The sequence below is a fragment of the Silene latifolia genome, chromosome 5 (assembly GCF_048544455.1).
Source record: "Silene latifolia isolate original U9 population chromosome 5, ASM4854445v1, whole genome shotgun sequence".
Lineage (NCBI taxonomy): Eukaryota > Viridiplantae > Streptophyta > Magnoliopsida > Caryophyllales > Caryophyllaceae > Silene > Silene latifolia.
Window position 1 is genome coordinate 68,761,117 of NC_133530.1, and position 22,109 is coordinate 68,783,225.

General features: G+C 38.1%; 1 protein-coding gene and 1 pseudogene across 1 annotated transcript; one reads left to right on the top strand and one right to left on the bottom strand.

Annotated features, from left to right (window-relative positions):
- Positions 1 to 1,353: 1,353 nt before the first annotated feature.
- Positions 1,354 to 18,305, top strand: LOC141655488 (geranylgeranyl transferase type-2 subunit alpha 1-like; annotated as a pseudogene).
- Positions 18,157 to 19,986, bottom strand: LOC141655489 (ATP-dependent DNA helicase RRM3-like). Its single transcript, XM_074462568.1, has 4 exons — positions 19,474 to 19,986; positions 19,193 to 19,370; positions 18,613 to 18,796; positions 18,157 to 18,226 (listed from the first exon to the last, which is right to left on the bottom strand). Exons 1-4 carry the CDS (start codon positions 19,984 to 19,986, stop codon positions 18,157 to 18,159), a joined length of 945 nt encoding a protein of 314 aa, XP_074318669.1.
- Positions 19,987 to 22,109: the final 2,123 nt, after the last annotated feature.

The following is a 22,109-nucleotide window of genomic DNA, read 5'->3' on the forward strand; positions in this document are numbered from 1 at the left end:
TTGGGTCTTGTTGTTCACTGGATCACTGCAATCTTCGTAGCTAAAATAGTTCCGAATTAGCACTGATATCATATTCTCCTTCTTCTTCTTGCAACAGTAGGATCATGTTTCTAATCAAAAGAGTCGTTTCTTATTTAGGCCGAGAGTGCACTAAGACAAAATTTCAAGTCTTATGTGTTGGAAATAGAGGCTTTGAGAGCCATTTTCTTAGTTTCCATTTGTCCCACATTGGTGAGGAAGTGGGTGTTTTATGGGTTTATATAACACCCCTTCCCTTACCTTATCACTAGTGGTCATGGGGAGTCTTTTGTAGAGACTTTGCGAGGTGCTTAATTCAGCTCGCACACGCGCGCGCGCGCGTGCCCGAGCCCAGCCCGGATCCGGATTCGTGAATTGGGAATTGGGGGCTGTGCCTATCTTTTTGGGCCGCATCCGAGTTTTGTTTTGGGCTGTGTTCTTTGTTGAGTTGAATCAGTCAGTCCAACTGACTGTCAACAGGAGGGTCATGCTCCACGTTTTTAGCCCTTGACTGGAACTTCTTAGGAGCACGTTTTGCTGCTTCTGTTGCTTCTGTTTTGGCTATAAATAAGAGCCCGACTTCTCTATCAAAACACACAGAAACATAAACTCTCTTCTCTCGTCTTCTCTGCTCTCTCATAAATTTCTGGGTATTGCTAATTGATGTCGTTCCAGGCCTTACATTCTTGAGTGGGCGAGTTTGTAAGGCGGCGATGAGTGTAAACCTTGGGGACTACCGGTCAGTCTTCGATCGCCACCACGGTCGTCTTAGGAGAAATAGTTTTTAAGGCGGTTCCGTGCATCGTGTCACTACCTTTCCTCTGTCGGTATTTCGATCTTTGGCATTTATTTCGTCATTTGCATTTTTATTCCTTTCGTAATTCTTTCTGCTCACTGAAATTTACGAACAACAATTTAAAAACTATTTAATTAGTGCAGTTGCCATGTCTGTTATTTCGAAAATTGTACCTGATATTTCGAAAATTGAGCAATAAACTGTTGATGTTTTTTGAGCAGCTGGAAATTGATTATGTTTTATTTAATGACCCGCCAAAACCTATTGTTCCGTCTGATGCTGAGACTACCCCTCCTGCGGCTAAGGCAGTTAAGTCAAATGAAGATGAAATTGCTAAATTTGTTAAGGACAACAAAACTGCTAGGTGTCACATACTTAATAACATGATTAACCCGCTGTTCGATTTATTTGCTGATAATAAATCGGCTAAAGTCATTTGGGAGTCCTTACTGAAAAAATATGGGGCTGATGACGCTGGGAAAAAGAAATATGTTGTGGGTAAGTGGCTGCAATTTAAGTTGGTGGATGGGAAATCTATTATGGAACAGGTCCATGTCTATGAAAATTTGTGTGCTGATATTGTTAGTGAGGGCATGAAATTAGACGACCTTTTTGTTGCTAATGTGCTGTTGGAAAAATTCCCTCCCTCCTGGTCTGAGTATAGAAATCAGCTAAAACACAAAAAGAAAGACATGTCCCTTATGGAACTTATCAGTCATATGAGGACCGAAGAGGCAAATCGCCTCAAAGACAACCCTACTGTTTACCAGTCTGTGAATGCATCTGTTGCTGCTGTCAAAGCTAATTTGGTTGAGTCTGGTGGTCCGTCAAATGCTGCTGAAAAGTTCAAGGGTAAGGGTAAGGCCAAGGTTGGTCAGGGTAAGGGTAAAGGAAAGAAGACTGATCCAGGGAAGTACACCAAGCCGGTTGCAAAGATTCAGAAGCCTAAGGGTCCTTTGGTTTGCTATGTTTGTGGGAAACCGGGTCACAAAGCCTACCAGTGCACTGATAAGAAGACTGCTGAAGCTGAAGCCAATGCTGTGACTGATGATGTCATTGCTGCTGTGGTTGTTGAAGCTAATCTGGTGGGTAATGCTGCTGAATGGGTCTTGGATACTGGCGCTTCCAGACACCTCTGTGCTGATAAGGGGTTATTTGCTGAGTTCGAGGAGATAGCTGATGGGGAATGCGTCTACATGGGTAATTCTTCAGCTGCAAAGATCACAGGCAAAGGCAAGATCTTTCTCAAACTCACCTCGGGGAAAACACTTGCCCTTAATAATGTTTTATTTGTACCTACATTGCGTCGAAACCTCGTGTCTGGTGCCTTGTTAAACAAAGCTGGCTTGAAACTTGTTTTTGAGGCTGACAAGGTTGTAATGTCGCGCAATGGGGAATTTGTGGGGAAGGGTTATCTTTCTGGGGGTCTTTTTGTATTGAACTCTGATTCTGCTATTAATAATATTGCATCTTCTTCTGCTTATATCGCTGAGTCTATTGATGTTTGGCATGGTAGGTTAGGTCATGTGAATGTGGATTATATTAAAAAACTTAGAACTATGAGTTTAATTCCGAGTTTGACGAGTCAAGAATTCTCTAAATGTGCCAGCTGTGTTGAAGCTAAATTTACAAAGAAACCTAGTAAACCTGTGACTACTAGGAACACGAGTCTTCTTGAGTTAATCCACACCGACCTAGCTGACTTCAAAAATGTTGCAAGTAGAGGTGGCAAGAATTATTATGTTACGTTTATAGATGACTGTTCTAGATACACCCGTGTCTATTTGCTTAAGACTAAAGATGAAGCAGAACAATCTTTTATAAACTTTAAGAATGAAGTTGAGAACCAACTTGACAGGAAGATTAAAAGGGTAAGGTCTGATAGAGGTGGTGAGTATAAATCCAGTTATTTTGCGGACTTTTGTGCTGCAAACGGTTTAATACATGAGACTAGTCCACCTTACTCACCCCAATCCAATGGTGTAGCTGAACGTAAAAATAGAACTTTAAAAGAAATGATGAATGTTATGCTTTTAAGTTCTGGCCTATCTGACGATATGTGAGGGGAAGCAATACTTTCTGCTTGTCACATTCTTAACCGTGTACTTCATAAGAAAATTGACAAGACACCCTATGAGATTTGGAAGTGCTATCCTCCTAACCTAAGTTACCTTAGAGTGTGGGGGTGTTTGGCTAAAGTGGGCTTACCTGACTTTAGGAGACCTACCGTTGGACCAAAGACCTATGATTGTGTGTTTATAGGTTATGCTCAAAATAGCTCTGCTTATAGATTTATGTCTTTGAGTGACCGTTCTATATCTGAGGCTAGAGATGCCGAATTTTTTGAGCATGTTTTCCTTTTCGAAAATCGTTTGTACCATCTCCTAGTTTATCTGTTGCATCTCCTGATTTGTCTTCACATGCTAGTACTAGCACTTCTATTGATGTTTCTGTTGAACCTAGAAGAAGTAAAAGACCTAGATGCCCAAATAACTTTGGTGATGATTATGATACAACTATGTTATCTGAACTTGGATACACTGTTTGTGCTAGTGATGAGTTTGTTTCAGCTTTTTTAATAAAAGATGACCCAAAAACCTATAGTGAGGCAATGAAATCCATTGATGCTAATTTTTGGAAAGATGCTATTAAAAGTGAACTTGACTCTATTGTGTCAAATCAGACTTGGGAGTTGACTGATTTACCTAAAGGTAGTAAACCCATTACGAGTAAATGGATCTTTAAAAAGAAAATGAGACCTGACGGTACAATAGAGAGGTTCAAAGCTAGACTTGTAGTCAGAGGCTTTACACAAAAGAAGGGTATTGATTATTTTGATACTTACTCTCCTGTGACCAAAATTTCGACCATTAGGACTCTTGTCGCCTTAGCTGCTATTCATAACCTTGTTATACATCAGATGGATGTTAAAACTGCCTTTTTGAAGGGTGAACTAAGGGAAGAGATCTATATGTCTCAACCTGAAGGTTTTGTGATTGAGGGTCAAGAGAGTAAAGTGTGTAAACTGAACAAGTCTCTTTATGGACTGAAACAAGCACCTAAACAGTGGTATGAGAAATTTAACAACACTTTGATAAGTAATGGCTATGTGGTTAACAATTCTGATTCATGTGTTTATTTAAAAGTAATAGAATCTGATTGTGTGCTTATATGCCTTTATGTTGATGACATGTTAATACTTGGTAATAATTTAGAGGTGATAATTAGAACCAAAGAATTTTTGTCATCACATTTTGAGATGAAGGACTTAGGAGAAGCTGATGTTATCCTAGGGGTTAAGGTTATCCGAAACTCCAATGGAATTTCTTTGAGTCAATCTCATTATGTTGAAAAGGTGTTGAAAAAGTTTAACTGCTTTGATGTTGTGCCTGCTAGAACACCCTATGATTCTAGTATACATTTGAGTAAAAACTTGGGTAACAGTGTTTCCCAGGAAGAGTATGCTAAAATCCTAGGGAGTGTGATGTTTCTTATGAACTGTACTCGACCAGATATTGCATATGCGGTTAGTAGACTGAGTCGTTATACACATAACCCTGGTAATGAACATTGGAATGCTCTTCGTCGTTTACTAAAATACCTAAGAGGAACAGTTGATCTGTGTTTGCATTATGGTAAATTTCCTGCTGTGTTAGAAGGATATTGTGATGCAAATTGGGTTGCGGAGTGTAACGATGAGATTTGTTCTACTAGTGGTTATGTCTTCACCATGGGTGGAGGTGCGATATCGTGGAAGTCTTCTAAACAGACTTGTATTGCACGCTCTACCATGGAGTCGGAGTTCATAGCTCTTGAGTTGGCAGGACAAGAAGCTGATTGGCTGAAAAACCTATTGGCTGATGTACCAGTATGGGGAGGACGGCTGACACCGGTCTCCATGCTGTGTGACTCGAAAGCTGCTATTGGCGTTGCAAAGAATAGTGTCTACAATTCGAAAAAGAGACACATGCGAATAAGGCACGCTGCAGTTAAACAACTCCTTGAGAATGGAGTGATTACTGTGGACTATGTGAAGTCCGAAAGTAATCTTGCTGATCCCTTTACTAAGGGGTTGACGAAGAGATTAGTCGTTAATACGTCGAGGGGAATGGGGCTTAGGTCCTTGAGTCAAGGTTGAGATTGACTAGGTCCAAAGTTTCCATTCCTATGGCGTAGTATGATTCATAGCCTTTATGGTGGTGCTTTTGAGACGCACTTGATGAATTATACTCTAGGTTGGACTTATGTCCTTAATGGCTCGTGTGAGAAGTGCTGATGAGAAGCACTTGAGCCACCTACGTAGGTGTAATGATCCTAAGACTATGAGAAGTCTTGTGGTCACACCTATCAGTACCAAGGTAACGCATAAGCTCTAAAAGAGCGCGTTGCACTCTGAAATCGCGGGACGATCTTAATTTGAAGGTATGATATGTGTAGTGGGGGGTATCGACCGAAGTTCAGCTAGGAATTCAAATCTCAAGATATTCTCTAGTTGTAAGTAAGTTGTTTCCTCATTTCACTAAAGTGTCAATTCAAATCGAAAGATATTGATACCTAAGTATCCACCCTTCCTTTACCCAGGAATTCTTCTTTCTCTGGCGCCTCTAGTGGGGGATTGTTGGAAATAGAGGCTTTGAGAGCCATTTTCTAAGTTTCCATTTGTCCCACATTGGTGACGAAGTGGGTGTTTTATGGGTTTATATAACACCCCTTCCCTTACCTTATCACTAGTGGTCATGGGGAGTCTTTTGTAGAGACTTTGCGAGGTGCTTAATTCAGCTCTCACACGCGCGCGCGCGCGTGCCGAGCCCGATCCCCGCCCGGATCCGGATTCGTGAATTGGGAATTGGGAATTGCGGGCTGTGCCTATCTTTTTGGGCCGCATCCGAGTTTTGTTTTGGGCTGTGTTCTTTGTTGAGTTGAATCAGTCAGTCCAACTGACTGTCAACAGGAGGGTCATGCTCCACGTTTTTAGCCCTTGACTGCAACTTCTTAGGAGCACGTTTTGCTGCTTCTGTTTGTGACACCCTTAAATTAGCGTTAATTAAACACGTAAAATCTACGGAAAAACTGACAGGATATGTTTGTAATTGGTTCAACTAGACAAAACCTGTAATTTTTAAAATTTTCCTAAACCATTCACAAACAATTCCAACTTAAGAGTGCCCAAAACCTGCAAATGCAAACCAACTAATTTACATAACCCAACTAAAAATTGCGAGAACATAGAGATACAATCCCAAGGTAAAAGAGGGAGACATATGTCCCTTCAAAATATATATACAAAAGAAAAAGTCTAAAGGTTTACTACAAAAACAGCCAAACTAGGTCCAAGGTTCCTTTTGCTCACTAGCTCGTCTGTGTCCCCATCTAAATCTTCAACCTGTCAATCGCATTTTATACAAACACGAAAGCCACAATTCAGTGGGGAGTAACTTTAGTCCTCCCGGCCACGAAACGTCATATTTAATGTAACATGTAATGAAACATGTAAACAACATGGTAAGTAATTCAATTATCAAGTATTCTAACATGTGAGCCCTAAACTGACCAAACTAAACTATCATGTGAAACATATAACAAGTAGTAATCCAAACTTTATCAATTGTAACCGGCTTACATCTCACCTATTACAATTCATAAAGTCACCATATAAGAAAGGGCAATATATCAAAGACAGGCATAAGTTCTTAGCACGGTCAATAGTCACTCTGTAACTCGAGTCTATACCACGAGGTAGGGAAGGTAATCGTACCGGTATCTTGGCTCGGTTTAATATTAATAAAACATGGCCAAGACACAACACAACCCTAGCCTAAAATCTGCGCAGACCTAGACATGCGGATACACACCACCGCACCCAAGACCCACAATTTTTCTAAAACAAAGTGAGTACCCTAAGGAGTCCACCAAAGGGTTGGCTAGTACTTAAGCTGACCACTTACTATCAAAATAAGTAACGAGGTCATGCCCCAACTTGGATATAAACCCACTAGTCAGGAACACAAAGGCTATTAAGCAGTGAACATATACTCGTCAGAGACTATAAAGACCTATCTATGATGAAGGCCGAAATACTCACCTAGGACCTAGTCCCAGCTAGTCCCAGCTTGAATACTTTAGCCCACACCACACCAGACAAGTAAGACACCCACTTAACCATAAGAGGGCAAAGAGTCCAACTTACCAACATAAATGCTAACATTCTATCATGTGAAAGGCTATATAAATGTCTATTCAGCAGACAATCCAACAATATCCTCAATAAGTATTCAATACCAATTTCCAATTCTAACAATATTAACCATATCAAAGGTTTCGGGAAATCTAGGGTCGTTTCTACAATATAACAAGCTACTTAAATCAACTAACTACATATGTGAAATAAAAACTTGATAAATGGCCTAAACAAGAAAAAGGCCGATTATCCAATTCATATAAAATTTCATCCAACCGAATTTTTACCCGCAACCCCAGCCCTGCGACAGGTACGGGTTAAATTGCGGCTGACCAATCACACAATTGACTGACATCGAATCAGTCAAAGGGACCAAGGCTCAGTTTTCGGCATAATCATCAAAATATTGCATTTAGTGCTATAAAATTCATTTTTGAGCCTATTCATTATAATTTCATTTTAATCTATCCTAACATGTGCAACTACCAATATAAACATAATTTTTACCATTAACATTATTCATTTCAAAGGTTTAACCATATGTTACTTATTCTAACTATGACATTAATGAACCTAAAGTGATGAACAAAGCATGAAAAACCGCGAAACAAGCAACGGGCTGACCCGGGCCAGCCGTGGGCCTGCTGCCGCCACCCCCACACCTCAATTTCTCCATTTTTGTTCAGTTTAACACCGTCTGAAACATAATTAATCGTTCCCAATACTAACATGTTATCTTAAACTAACAAAAGACATGCATGCAACCCATTTTAAACATGTGAAAATTTACTACTCAACCAAAAATCACAAAAACATACAAAAAGCAAAGAATGTGACGATTATTCGTCGAGTAACTCGAAATATGTTACCTTAAGCTAGAAAATGAGCAATTAGCACCTTAAAAACCAAACCCTAACAAGCAACTAGCCGCTATCTTCGACAATATACGAGTCCCCCAAACTCGTCTTCCAATTCTTCACCTAAATAAACAATAAAAACACAATAATAAGTATAAATACCGAAATTATACCAAAATTCGTCTTAAAACAACTTCAAGAAAACTGAAATTAAAATATACCAGGAGGTAGATCTCGAAGAGAGGATTCCGAAAATATAAATTATGTGAAAATCACGTCGAAATGAAGAAATTATGGCGAAAACTAGCTTGGATTCTTAAGTTTTAATGGTGTTTTGGTTTTGGAAAGATAAAGAATGTAAAGGAAGGTGAGAAAATCAGAAAAAAAAGAAGGGGGAAGGAGGTGTCCGCGGGAAAGGAAAGGAGGAAGGAAAGGAGCGGGTTTAAGTCGGGATTTTACGAGTCGGTTTTGGCTCGTTTCAATAATAATTAAAACCGTTTGTCAAACGCAAATTCCGACAAGACCAAAGTTCTTAAACACGAGATTACAAGAAAATTGAATACTCATACGACCCATTTCCAAAATCGTTTACTCAATTTTCAAAAGAGTTGTAATTTTTTTCCCGATATGCCCATTTTTCGAAATAAAAAGTTTTTACACGGTTTAAACTATTTTTAAACATTTCGAAACTATCAAAATAAATACTTTACCTCAAAATATAATAAAATTATATTTCTTTGAATTATTTTTACTTCAAAAACATTAATATTAAATTCAACTTGATTAATAAATTACTTTCGCAAAATAATAACGGTCCAAAATTACGGGGTGTTACAATCACCCCTCCTTTTAAAAAGTTTCGTCCTCGAAATTTAAAAGGAGAAATTATAGTTATAAGAAAATATAGGTATCTTTTCAATGAAACGGTGATACTCTTGTTGATCAGACAAGAACATCCACATTCATATCAAGATATAAAAATATTTCTACACCAATAAATGAGAAAACCCATTATCGGGACGTCTCCAATAACGAGATTTAACACTCATTAATGTTAAAATCAAAGTAAGAGAAAGGTAATTTACTCAAATTTTCATTTTCAAGTCTTCAAAAATAGGTTAGGTTTGCAGAAGTGACATAAATTTTCAAGAATGAATCGAAACTGGTAGCTTGAAATATTTAGAAATTCCTCGAAGGAAAAAGTAACTTAGACATCATAGGAGCAATTATGCTAAAAGGATTCAAGCTTAACTAATCAAAAGAGCTGTATGAATTTCATGGGGTAAGAATTGAAGTCGAACCTAAAAGGGTGTCAAGGATGGAGTTTCATAGGTTACCAACATCAAACTTATGAGAGGAGTATGATAAAATAAGGAAGAGAGGTATGAGCGGTAACGCTCATGATCAAAGAAAAAGGGAAATTAATCAACAAGGAAACGCCGGACACTTTTATCTCAAACAACAACATCACTCAAAACGGTTCCAAAAACTTCCTAACAACAAAACTCATAACCACATCACTCCCAAGGATATTCGTATCCAACTAGTGTCAACTATGGGTTCCTCAAAACAAATAAACCTTTAATCAAGAATCCCAATACCAAGCTATAACTCCAAGAGCCAACTAATACCAAATCACATCATCAATCCATTATGGTCATCAACATCCCAAGGAGTATTCTTTCAAATTTGACATCCTAAAACTTACTTACCATCAAATTCCCAAGAAACAAGGTCTTAATTGTAACAACACTTTATCACCTCAGAGTTCCTAAAACATAAATTGAAACTATGTTCTTTAACCTAACAATTGGTGTCAACCATACCATTACCCTTTCTAGTTACCAAAACAAGTGCTAAGACTTCCAACATTGTAGCTTACTTTCACTCTCATACCATACCTCAAGTAGTAATCAATATCACTCACTACAATCAACTAATAAACCCACCATTAGCTTTTCTCATATGGTCATACACATTATCAAACTCTCATGTCCAAAGTGATTATGGAAGCCAATCACAACTCAACTTACTTAGTCAATCTTACATCCTCAAATCCACCATTCAGTTTCATCCATTTTAAGTCAAGTACTAAACACTAGTACCCTAAACATAAACAATGCCATGTTCCATAACCTTAGTAACCAATGCAACTCACACTTGACACACAAAATCCACCAATCCAAAGTACTCACTCTATCAAGGATCTATAGGTATAAGAACCATCAAGTATGTCTCATCACACTACCTAAGTATTTCCAATATCAAATCCTCTCAAAATCAGGAAAGGGTCAAACACAACAATCCCTTCAAAGGTCATGATGTCCAACCAAGGCCAACATTTCTCAAAAGAAATGGTATTATAAAAAGGCGTTAAGGAAGGATAAGCAAGGAACAAATGACATGTTAGGAAATAAGGAGTCGTACCGTAAAGATAACGGTTGACAAAAATAAGAGGTATTCGAGTTAAGAAGATATCTCGGGCAAGAAGAAGATACGTAAACTTTGGCATAAGAACAGTGTTCAACTAACGTTAAAGAGAAGGAAAGGAGAACAAAAGCGGCATAATGAAAAGGTTACCGCTTACCAAACACTCATCAAAGCTTATGATCGATATGATAAGGTTACTTCACTAAGGTGCTCAACAAAGCCCCAAATGTCTACCAAATCATAGGACTAACAAGGACTCCACAATGGTAGGTATTCCTCAACTCAATTGGTTCTAAGAGCCAAAATCAATTCACCCCACAAATTCATTTGTTACCATCCATGTCCCAAAGTATCTCCTTTACAATTCTCGTCATTGAACTTCACTTACTATGTCATCCCCAAGTACCATGGCTTGTTTACTCCATCATCTCACCACTTAATACTTCTAGTCTCCGATACCATAAATTAGAATCACATTTTTGAACTCACAAACTACATCGAACAACATTCCACCAAAATTCCTAAATTCAGATATGATTAATAAGGTCAACCACGTGTTCTCAAATTTCGAAAGGTCAACAAGGGCTACTCTATACTAGATTTAGTCAACTCAAAAGGTTTAACAAACTAACTAATTCCAAAGTACGATACCAATCCATTAAGCAACGTCAATGTCTAATTGTATTCCTTTCAAAGTCTACAAGGTTTAGGGCTAACTATTATTCCTTTAATTCTCCAAAAGAAACATCGAGACTCTCAAATGAAATAGCTCAAGTTCATTCCATCTTATGTGCTAAGGTAGTACCTATGCTCAATCATCTATAACAAACAAGCTCTCAATAGACATAAATCCCAAGGTGTTTCTCAACTCACTAGGCTCTCATATCAAGCACAACTAACAAGACTAACCAAAGGATCCCAAGTTATATTCTCCTATACAACTCAAACCTTAAACAATCAATTTCTCAACTCATTCACGCCCTCCAATGATACATTTCCTCAAAACCGGGTTCTCTTGAACAAAGGGACTATCCTGCGGAATAAAAGGAAGGTGTCCACATGGACTTTTATTATAAGAAGAAAACGAACTAAGGATGAATCGGGGGAAAGAATTGAAGAGTAGCTACCCAGGGCGAGAGTAAAGGAATTTGAAAGACGAACCACGAGATTGGAAGGTTAAGGTAAGATACGCTGAATACGGATAGAAATATCGAGAAAGTGGAAGCATTCTTCATTTGGCAAAACCAATCTTTAACGGCACCAAAATTAATAACTAACAATCAACAAACTTAGCTTGTAAGATTGCATTATCTACATTTCTTGGAGAGCCATCTTGCAAAAGAGAAAATTAATTAGTACCTAACAATTAGCAATCACAAACAGACTACCACATAAAATCCTAAATCTACCCATCCTACCCATCTCTCAAGTTTATTATTTAAGGGTCAAAAGCTTTTAAGTGGGGTGCACAAACGTGCGTCGGGAGCAACAAGCTCTGATACCAACTGTGACACCCTTAAATTAGCGTTAATTAAACACGTAAAATCTACGGAAAAACTGACAGGATATGTTTGTAATTGGTTCAACTAGACAAAACCTGTAATTTTTAAAATTTTCCTAAACCATTCACAAACAATTCCAACTTAAGAGTGCCCAAAACCTGCAAATGCAAACCAACTAATTTACATAACCAAACTAAAAATTGCGAGAACATAGAGATACAATCCCAAGGTAAAAGAGGGAGACATATGTCCCTTCAAAATATATATACAAAAGAAAAAGTCTAAAGGTTTACTACAAAAACAGCCAAACTAGGTCCAAGGTTCCTTTTGCTCACTAGCTCGTCTGTGTCCCCATCTAAATCTTCAACCTGTCAATCGCATTTTATACAAACACGAAAGCCACAATTCAGTGGGGAGTAACTTCGAGTCCTCCCAGCCACGAAACGTCATATTTAATGTAACATGTAATGAAACATGTAAACAACATGGTAAGTAATTCAATTATCAAGTATTCTAACATGTGAGCCCTAAACTGACCAAACTAAACTATCATGTGAAACATATAACAAGTAGTAATCCAAACTTTATCAATTGTAACCGGCTTACATCTCACCTATTACAATTCATAAAGTCACCATATAAGAAAGGGCAATATATCAAAGACAGGCATAAGTTCTTAGCACGGTCAATAGTCACTCTGTAACTCGAGTCTATACCACGAGGTAGGGAAGGTAATCGAATCGGTATCTTGGCTCAGCGGTTAATATTAATAAAACATGGCCAAGACACAACACAACCCTAGCCTAAAATCACAGAGAGACCTAGACATGCGGATACACACCACCGCACCCAAGACCCACAATTTTTCTAAAACAAAGTGAGTACCCTAAGGAGTCCACCAAAGGGTTGGCTAGTACTTAAGCTGACCACTTACTATCAAAATAAGTAACGAGGTCATGCCCCAACTTGGATATAAACCCACTAGTCGGGAAACACAAAGGCTATTAAGCAGTGAACATATACTCGTCAGAGACTATAAAGACCTATCTATGATGAAGGCCGAAATACTCACCTAGGACCTAGTCCCAGCTAGTCCCAACTTGAATACTTTAGCCCACACCACACCAGACAAGTAAGACACCCACTTAACCATAAGAGGGCAAAGAGTCCAACTTACCAACATAAATGCTAACATTCTATCATGTGAAAGGCTATATAAATGTCTATTCAGCAGACAATCCAACAATATCCTCAATAAGTATTCAATACCAATTTCCAATTCTAACAATATTAACCATATCAAAGGTTTCGGGGAATCTAGGGCCGTTTCTACAATATAACAAGCTACTTAAATCAACTAACTACATATGTGAAATAAAAACTTGATAAATGGCCTAAACAAGAAAAAGGCCGATTATCCAATTCATATAAAATTTCATCCAACCGAATTTTTACCCGCAACCCCACCTGCGGCAGTGCGGGTTAAATTACGGTGACCAATCACACATTGATGACATCGAATCGACAAAGGGACCAAGGCTCGATTTTAGATAATCATCAAAACATTGCATTTATTGCTATAAAATTCATTTTTGAGCCTATTCATTATAATTTCATTTTAATCTATCCTAACATGTGCAACTACCAATATAAACATAATTTTCACCATTAACATTATTCATTTCAAAGGTTTAACCATATGTTACTTATTCTAACTATGACATTAATGAACCTAAAGTGATGAACAAAGCATGAAAAACCGCGAAACAAGCAACGGGTGACCCGACCAGTAGTGGGCTCTTTGCGCCACCCCCACACCTCAATTTCTCCATTTTTGTTCAGTTTAACACCGTCTGAAACATAATTAATCGTTCCCAATACTAACATGTTATCTTAAACTAACAAAAGACATGCATGCAACCCATTTTAAACATGTGAAAATTTACTACTCAACCAAAAATCACAAAAACATACAAAAAGCAAAGAATGTGACGATTATTCGTCGAGTAACTCGAAATATGTTACCTTAAGCTAGAAAATGAGCAATTAGCACCTTAAAAACCAAACCCTAACAAGCAACTAGCCGCTATCTTCGACAATATACGAGTCCCCCAAACTCGTCTTCCAATTCTTCACCTAAATAAACAATAAAAACACAATAATAAGTATAAATACCGAAATTATACCAAAATTCGTCTTAAAACAACTTCAAGAAAACTGAAATTAAAATATACCAGGAGGTAGATCTCGAAGAGAGGATTCCGAAAATATAAATTATGTGAAAATCCGTCAAGAAATGAAGAAATTATGGCGAAAACTAGCTTGGATTCTTAAGTTTTAATGGTGTTTTGGTTTTGGAAAGATAAAGAATGTAAAGGAAGGTGAGAAAATCAGAAAAAAAAGAAGGGGGAAGGAGGTGTCCGCGGGAAAGGAAAGGAGGAAGGAAAGGAGCGGGTTTAAGTCGGGATTTTACGAGTCGGTTTTGGCTCGTTTCAATAATAATTAAAACCGTTTGTCAAACGCAAATTCCGACAAGACCAAAGTTCTTAAACACGAGATTACAAGAAAATTGAATACTCATACGACCCATTTCCAAAATCGTTTACTCAATTTTCAAAAGAGTTGTAATTTTTTTCCCGATATGCCCATTTTTTGAAATAAAAAGTTTTTACACGGTTTAAACTATTTTTAAACATTTCGAAACTATCAAAATAAATACTTTACCTCAAAATATAATAAAATTATATTTCTTTGAATTATTTTTACTTCAAAAACATTAATATTAAATTCAACTTAATTAATAAATTACTTTCGCAAAATAATAACGGTCCAAAATTACGGGGTGTTACACTGTTGCTTCTGTTTTTGCTATAAATAAGAGCCCGACTTCTCTATCAAAACACACAGAAACATAAACTCTCTTCTCTCGTCTTCTCTGCTCTCTCATAAATTTCTGGTTATTGCTAATTGATGTCGTTCCAGGCCTTACATTCTTGAGTGGGCGAGTTTGTAAGGCGAGTTTGTAAGGCGGCAGTAGTGTAAACCTTGGGGACTACCGGTCAGTGCTGATCGCCACCACGGTCGTACCGGAGAAATAGTTTTTAAGGCAGCGGTTCCGTACCGTGTCACTACCTTTCCTCTGTCGGTATTTCTGATCTTTGGCATTTATTTCGTCACTGCATTTTTATTCCTTTCGTAATTCTTTGCTGCTACAGAATTTACGAACAACATTATGGGGCATGGCATCATTGCAAATGGGTTCTTAGCAAGGGTCATTCATCTGTCGACCTTGAATTACATCTACTTGATAAGTTTCAGAAGGCTGATCCAAGGAATTTTCATGCGTGGAACTATCGCAGGTCAACTGCGCTGTATTTGAGAATTGAGATATCAGGTTTTTGCAAGTTGGTTCAGCAAACGATTCTTACCGTCTTAATCATCTTTCAGATATGTAGCTGCGCTAAATAACATTGCAGAAGAGGATGAGCTGAAGTATACGACAGATATGATAGAGAAAAATTTCAGTAATTACTCTGCTTGGCATAATCGCAGGTAATATTTTGCTTATTCTTTCATGTGTGCCAAATATAAAACTGTGTTGCGGGCCTTTTGTTGTGAGATAAAACTTATGATGGCATGTCTGGCGTTGGTCACATTTCATTTTACTTATAGGTGCTATCCAATTGTTCCGCAGTGTCCTTCTCTCGAATTTATTGCAAAGAAAAGCCGAGGGTTTTTTCCCCAAAGAGAAGATCTTGACCAATGAATTTGAACTTGTTCACCAAGCAATCTTTACCGATCCGGATGACCAAAGTGGCTGGTTTTACCATCTTTGGCTCTTGGAGCAAACAGTGAAAGATGAGTCGCCTTGGTTAATTTCATCGTGGCCCGCCTCTGGTTCTACTGTCTCACCGCTCCACTCAGCTGATGGGAATACATTACCTTTGGTTTTGTATTTTAGTCAACCTGTTAGAGGTGTTAACTCGTCAAGCATTACTATCACAACTGAACTTGCTGAAAGTAAAGCTCTCACATGGATACCTCTTTCATTAAACAATACTGAGGGTGCCCCTAGCTGGGTGGCACTTCTAAAATTTCCTTCTTTGCAGAGTGATGACTACACGGCTTATCCCGTTGAAATTAACCTTGGACATTCTCTTGAGATTGTCTCTTTGGGTGGCTGTCCACTTGGTAATGACTTTCAGAAACAGTTTGTAGTCCGCTTTCAGCAGCCTGATAGACAACATGTTGAAGAGCAGGAGCCTATTATATGGGAAGATTCGAATTTCCAAAAAGCTGAAAGGAGTTTCAAGGAGTCAGATCTGATTCCTTCATTCAACCAATTGCAAATAAACAAGGATCAGGAAGTTGTTGCTTCTAAATGGCAGATGGATATATTGAATGATGAGATTGCTCTCTTTCGTGAGTTGCTGTCTGCTATGGACTGGTAGTATTTAACTTACCTTACAGTTTATAGCTCCTTCAACCTTGTACGTTCTAACATTAGAATAGATTAAACAAGGATATTATAAAACTGCATCTTTACCTTTTGCATTCCTACTTTTTCTTGTAGTAAAATTGGGAAGCTGACACTTGCCAAGCTGTTGATGGCTCTTGAAACAATGTTTTTTGAGAGCAGTGGTTCAAGGTCTTATAAAATGGTTCATGTTGAAGAAATTTTGGCTTTGTATAGCGATTTAATGAAATTGGACCCAACCCATTTGCATTATTATAAAGAACAACACAGTTTGGCATTACTGCAGCAGGTGAGTACTTAATGTGTCATGTTCCCATGTTTTCTATGTTTAATAGGAATAAAATAGCTGTGACACCTTATATTTGGAGTCTTCATTCCCTCTCTTTTGTTGCTAGTCTGAGGAGCAAGACAATGTGTGAAAGTTAAGATATTAGCTAGATTTCTTGGATCGTGGATAGTCTAAATCGATTCCTCATGGGAGCTTTTGAGTTTTGACCTTGGGTTATCAAATATTTAAATGTTGGTTCAAGCTGTTCATGTAGGTTATTCAAGACCTTTTGTTGTAGTTTACTTTTGGTGCTAAACTTTACTCACTTATTTTGCCATGTCTATTCTGTTTTGGAAACTAGCTGGCATCTGCGTCCTTGTTGCTTATACAAGAAAATTTAATTTGGGTCTTTGCATTTCATTGGTTTTGAACATTTGATCAAGTTTCTTCTTCCTGTAAAAGCAGTAGATAGATGTTTAATGAAGGATGCTTGGGTGACTTATGAGAGAGAGAAAAGAGAGAGTGTTTGAAAACCGATAAAGAACATATACAAAGAAGGAGGTTATGGACCAACTGAAATTGACTTTTTTTTTTTTTTTTTTTTTTTTGAAATCAACTGAAATTAACTTAGGTACCTTATAAAATTGCTTTCCAAAAGGTAGTTGATGGTGGTTGTCCCGTTTTCGTAGCCTCTCCAACTGCACGAGAACTGTTAGCTCACATTTTAGGTAGTTGATGCTTGTAATGGGAACCTTGTATAGGCATTGGTGTAATGATGATGAATGCATCAAGCTTCATATTCCCAAGTCGTCCAGTATCTTTGTTCTATAAACCAAGTTTTGACAATATTTGATAGCATGTGAAGTCTGAATTGGTGCTCCTTAGTTTGACTTAATAATGGATGTATCTCATCTCTATATTGTAGTATTATTTGTTTGATGACATGAGTGAATTGTTGATATCAGATTACAAGCAGCAAGGATAGATTGTTGAGATATTGTTGGGGTGCTACAAAAACTCGGGGCTATTAAATGACAGGAGTGTGGTATGGGTTCGACTGAATAACCAATCACTATCACAGATTGGGTGCATAGAGAGATTGTTGTGGGTTCAAAACCTGGATCTCAGCCACAACGAACTTGGATCTCTTGAAGGTAACGGCATTACTTGGTTGCGCTGGAATTTGTGATACTTTATTTCCATTATGCTTCAAATGCTAAGAAATGGTACGTATTCCTGTATCAGGGTTGGAAGCAATGCAACTTCTGGAATGTTTAAACCTTAGTAACAACAAGATGAAGAGTTTTACTGCCTTGGCTCCGTTAAGACATCTGAAGCTGCTGAAAGTGCTCAACATTTCAAACAATGAGATTGGGCAGCACACGATCGACACCACCCGCTATTATTTGTGCCCTTCACCTCTGTCAAATGACTGGAAGGCACATCCTTCTTCCATTTCTTCTATACATGATCTCCAGCTGGTCAAATACTTTGACGCTTTTCTCATCTTTAGGGATTTAACTTTAATTCAACTTGACATTTCAGGGAACGCTGTTGTTGAACCCGATTTTACATGTTTTATTCGCAAAGTTATACCCACGTTGAGGTGGCTAAAGTAAAACATTTATATTTATAGATTACACATCTGTAACTTGTTGAGGACACTGCCTTTTCTGAGATGATGACTCCCAACTCCTAACCTGTGAGATACAGTGAACAATGTAGTAATCAATTTTGTTGTACCCGTGCATATTGCACGGGGTTGTTGATTTTGGTGGAAGAGGTAAGGGTTGTTAATAGGTTGTGCTCTTTAACTATAATATCTATTTCGGAATTATTAAAGTATAAAAATAATTTCTCAAAAATTTGAGAAGTTAACAAAAGTAGAAATTGGAAAGAAATAAATACAACATGGGGTACAGTCATAAGTTGATTGAATTATAGCTTCTCAAAAACTTCTTTATACACTACGTTATTTGTTCTAATGGATACGTGTTTATCATTATCGCAAATTAGAATTTTCAATCCCTTTTTGCTTGTGACTCTTGAAATAGCCACATAGAGCTGACTGTGCGTAAACACTGACCTTGGAAGATAAAGCCCAACATGTGCTAGAGATTGCCCTTGGCGCTTATTTATTGTCATTGCAAAGCACACCGCAACGGGGAATTGTCTTATGTCAAACTGTACCGGGAACTTACCGGAATCCGATGGAGTAAATGTAATACGGGCAATATCCACTTTATCGCCCTTATGACTGCCCGATAAGACTGTTGCTCCAATCACACGTAATCCCAAATCTGTCACTATCAGTCAAGTGCCGTTGCACAATCCGCGAGATTGGTCAATGCTCCGAAGAAGCATAACTATAGCACCAACCTTCAGCTTTAATTCGTGATTTGGAGCCCTGAACACTTAATAGAGTTAAGAAATTTTGTGGAGTACAGATCACACACCCCAATATTGCTCTCATCTTTACTAACCTCGTCTGAGTTAAAGTAAATTTTCTCTGTTCCATCTATTCGAGATAATACGTAGTCATTAACTAAATCGACGAACTCATGTGTAGGTGCAAGGATGGCCCTCTCCTGAAGCTACTCGGGATTCGATAGTTGATTCTCGAGGGATGGGTAAATGGCGTATACAATCGAACCGATAGGATCTACAGTGTGCTGAATCAAAAATGTCATTCGACAACTCTAATTCAACTTCCCCATCATTCGGGTCTCCAGCTTCCCTGTCTCCAACTTTTAGTATCCATTCTGAAAAATCCTTTATCTGAGCAACTTCGAAACACGAATCTCCGCCTCGAAGGCGCATGTTTTTTTTTGTCAATTTCAACACCTTGTATGATTAAACAAATATCTAGTTTATGAGATCATATAATGTAAAGTAAATTTATAATCGTTACATTAAAAACAGTTTATTCGTGCATTTTTTTTCGCACCTTGCAAATAGACCACAAATTTGAAGCACAGAGTGACGCATTCACGATTTCCGATCTGCTGTCTTTAGGGATAACGGGAAGTATTTGTCGAAAATCACTTCCAAATACGACCATCTTACCACCAAATGGTTGATTGACATCTTCGTCGTTTGAAAAACGCATGACATCTCTTAAACTCCTGTCAACTGCCTCGAAAGCATATCTGTGCGTTATTGGTGCTTCGTCCCATATAATACGCTTTGTCCTAATTAAGAGTTCGGCTAAATCACTTCCTGGTTTAATCCTTGGACACGTAGAATTTTCAACTACATTGATTGGGATACTAAGTCTCGAATTAGCAGTCATTTCACCGGGAAGTAAGGTAGCTGCAATGTCGCTGGATGCTACAGGAAGCACAATCTGTCCTCTACTTCTCAATGCCGCACATAAGGTTCTCCAAATAAAATTTTTACCCATCCCTCCATATCCATATACAAAGAAAACACCTCCGCGATTATTACGTACTACGTCCATTATCTCATTGTAGACGACCTTTAATTAGCTCGTTAGTCATGGAAGATAAAAGGTGCACATGTTCTTCCCCTAAAGCAACTCTGTCATAAGATAGCTCGTTGGAAACTAACGTGTTCACATGATGAGGTTTGGATGATTCGGGAAAAGGCATGTCTTCAAACCTACGTAAGCTACAACCATTGCGTTGAAGACATGCTTCTATATCTAGCAACGCATAATTCTTAAGTTCATCCTCCGTTAATCGCAAGGCTGTGAATTTAATAGGCGCACACCATTTTAAATGTATATTAAGCAATTATTACACAACAGTGCTTAAATAAAAGGGGAGTTACTATAATATTATATGAATTTGCAGTATTCAACAAATGCTTGTTTAACAACTAACCTTGGTTTTGAAGCGCATTACGTTGTCGATATAGGATGTCATCTGAAATATGCGTCCAAGTTTTCTCCCACACTTTACTTGACATCGCGATAGTAGCAAACAATAAAGTGATAAAGAGGTTTCTTAAATAAGACCCGGAACCCCAACGGCTTGCTTCCTATATAGCGTCAATGTACTCCTTATCATCTCCAAGCAGCCCACGCGCATAACATGCTTCTCTGAATGTAGGATGCAAAACATCATCAAACCACCTTAAATTCTCGTAAGATTTAGGACCCTTGACGAAGTTTAATAGGGTTCTCATATAATATAGTTCACCACAATTGGGGGAAACATTATGCATTCTTCCAGTAGCAAAACCACTTTTTCTAGGATGCCAAGCACGTCCTTGTTGTTTCCACACGAATTTTGTCGGGAACTGGCTATATAATAGTTGTTTTGCCTCCTCACTAAATTTATTACAATCCATCCAAGCCAAGAATTTGGTCATACCGATTGTGGGATTGTCGATGACCGCATCAATAGAGTCTTCGTCGTTAAAAACAACGATTTGCTCATCAGGAAGGTGAAAGCGCAATATTTAAACAGGAGGAGTCCTATAATGGATTTCAAAGCCGAAGATTCTCCCACAGCTTCGCATGCTGAGATATAATGACAATCATGGAACCTATGTATCTCATCTATTTGGGTGGGATTCTCCTCGTTTCGACGACGATATGAAGATTGCATTGTGGCTCGATCAGGGCCCTTATTTATGTACTTGAACAAATACTTGATTGATCGAGCTTGATTACACCACTCGACATTTATGTGGGCACGATATTTCAACAATAATTGCGCATTATATGGAACTACCCACTCATTGCCAAGTTTGCGTCCACTCTTCACCACGGTAAATCCCTTCTCCCTCCTCTTATATACAAGATACCCGTCGTCGTCAACCGTTGTGCTTTTGATGCACCTCTTCGGAAAGTTTCTCGAGCACTTAGATGCAACCATACACGGGCAAGTAGGGAAGTCTTTGCCACATGGACCGTGTATCATATTCTCCTTCACAAGAGCATATAACAATGGGTTTTTATCAGGATTGGGTATCTCAGCACTAATAATTTATCTACATTTGCGGTCCCCGGGAATTTGTCATCACGATGAAGAAATATTAGAATATGAGCATGTGGCAACCCACGTTTCTGAAATTCAATAGTGTACGTGCCTGAAAGATTAGCCAAAACAATCTTAAGTTTTTTTATTCGTACGACATTAGAAAAAAACATGAATGATCATATTACTCGAAAGATTTATGTGTAACCTTACCTCCTATGACACGTCCGGATATTTGACGGTCTTTCAAGTCTTTCATTAATTCCGTAAGTTTCATCTTGAATACACGACTAAGAATATCAGGTCGATCCTCCGGCCTCAAATCTCTTTTAGAGACAAATTTCATTATTTTTGGCCATTTTGGATTACATATAAATGTAATGAACAAATATGGATACCCGTACCACTTGCAAATGGTCATAGTATCTTGGAAATTACCTATAGTTTACCCATCTGATTGCAAAACCGACAAAGATATGAAAATATGACTCCTAGTAGAGGATGGTTCGGTTTCTTCACGGTCGACCGCATTCGCAAGATTTTTATAAGTTTTCGCACGGAGCAACGGTTGATTATGACGAAGAAATGACAACCTCTGTGACTCCACCATCATATAACCATCGACATAAATTGTTGA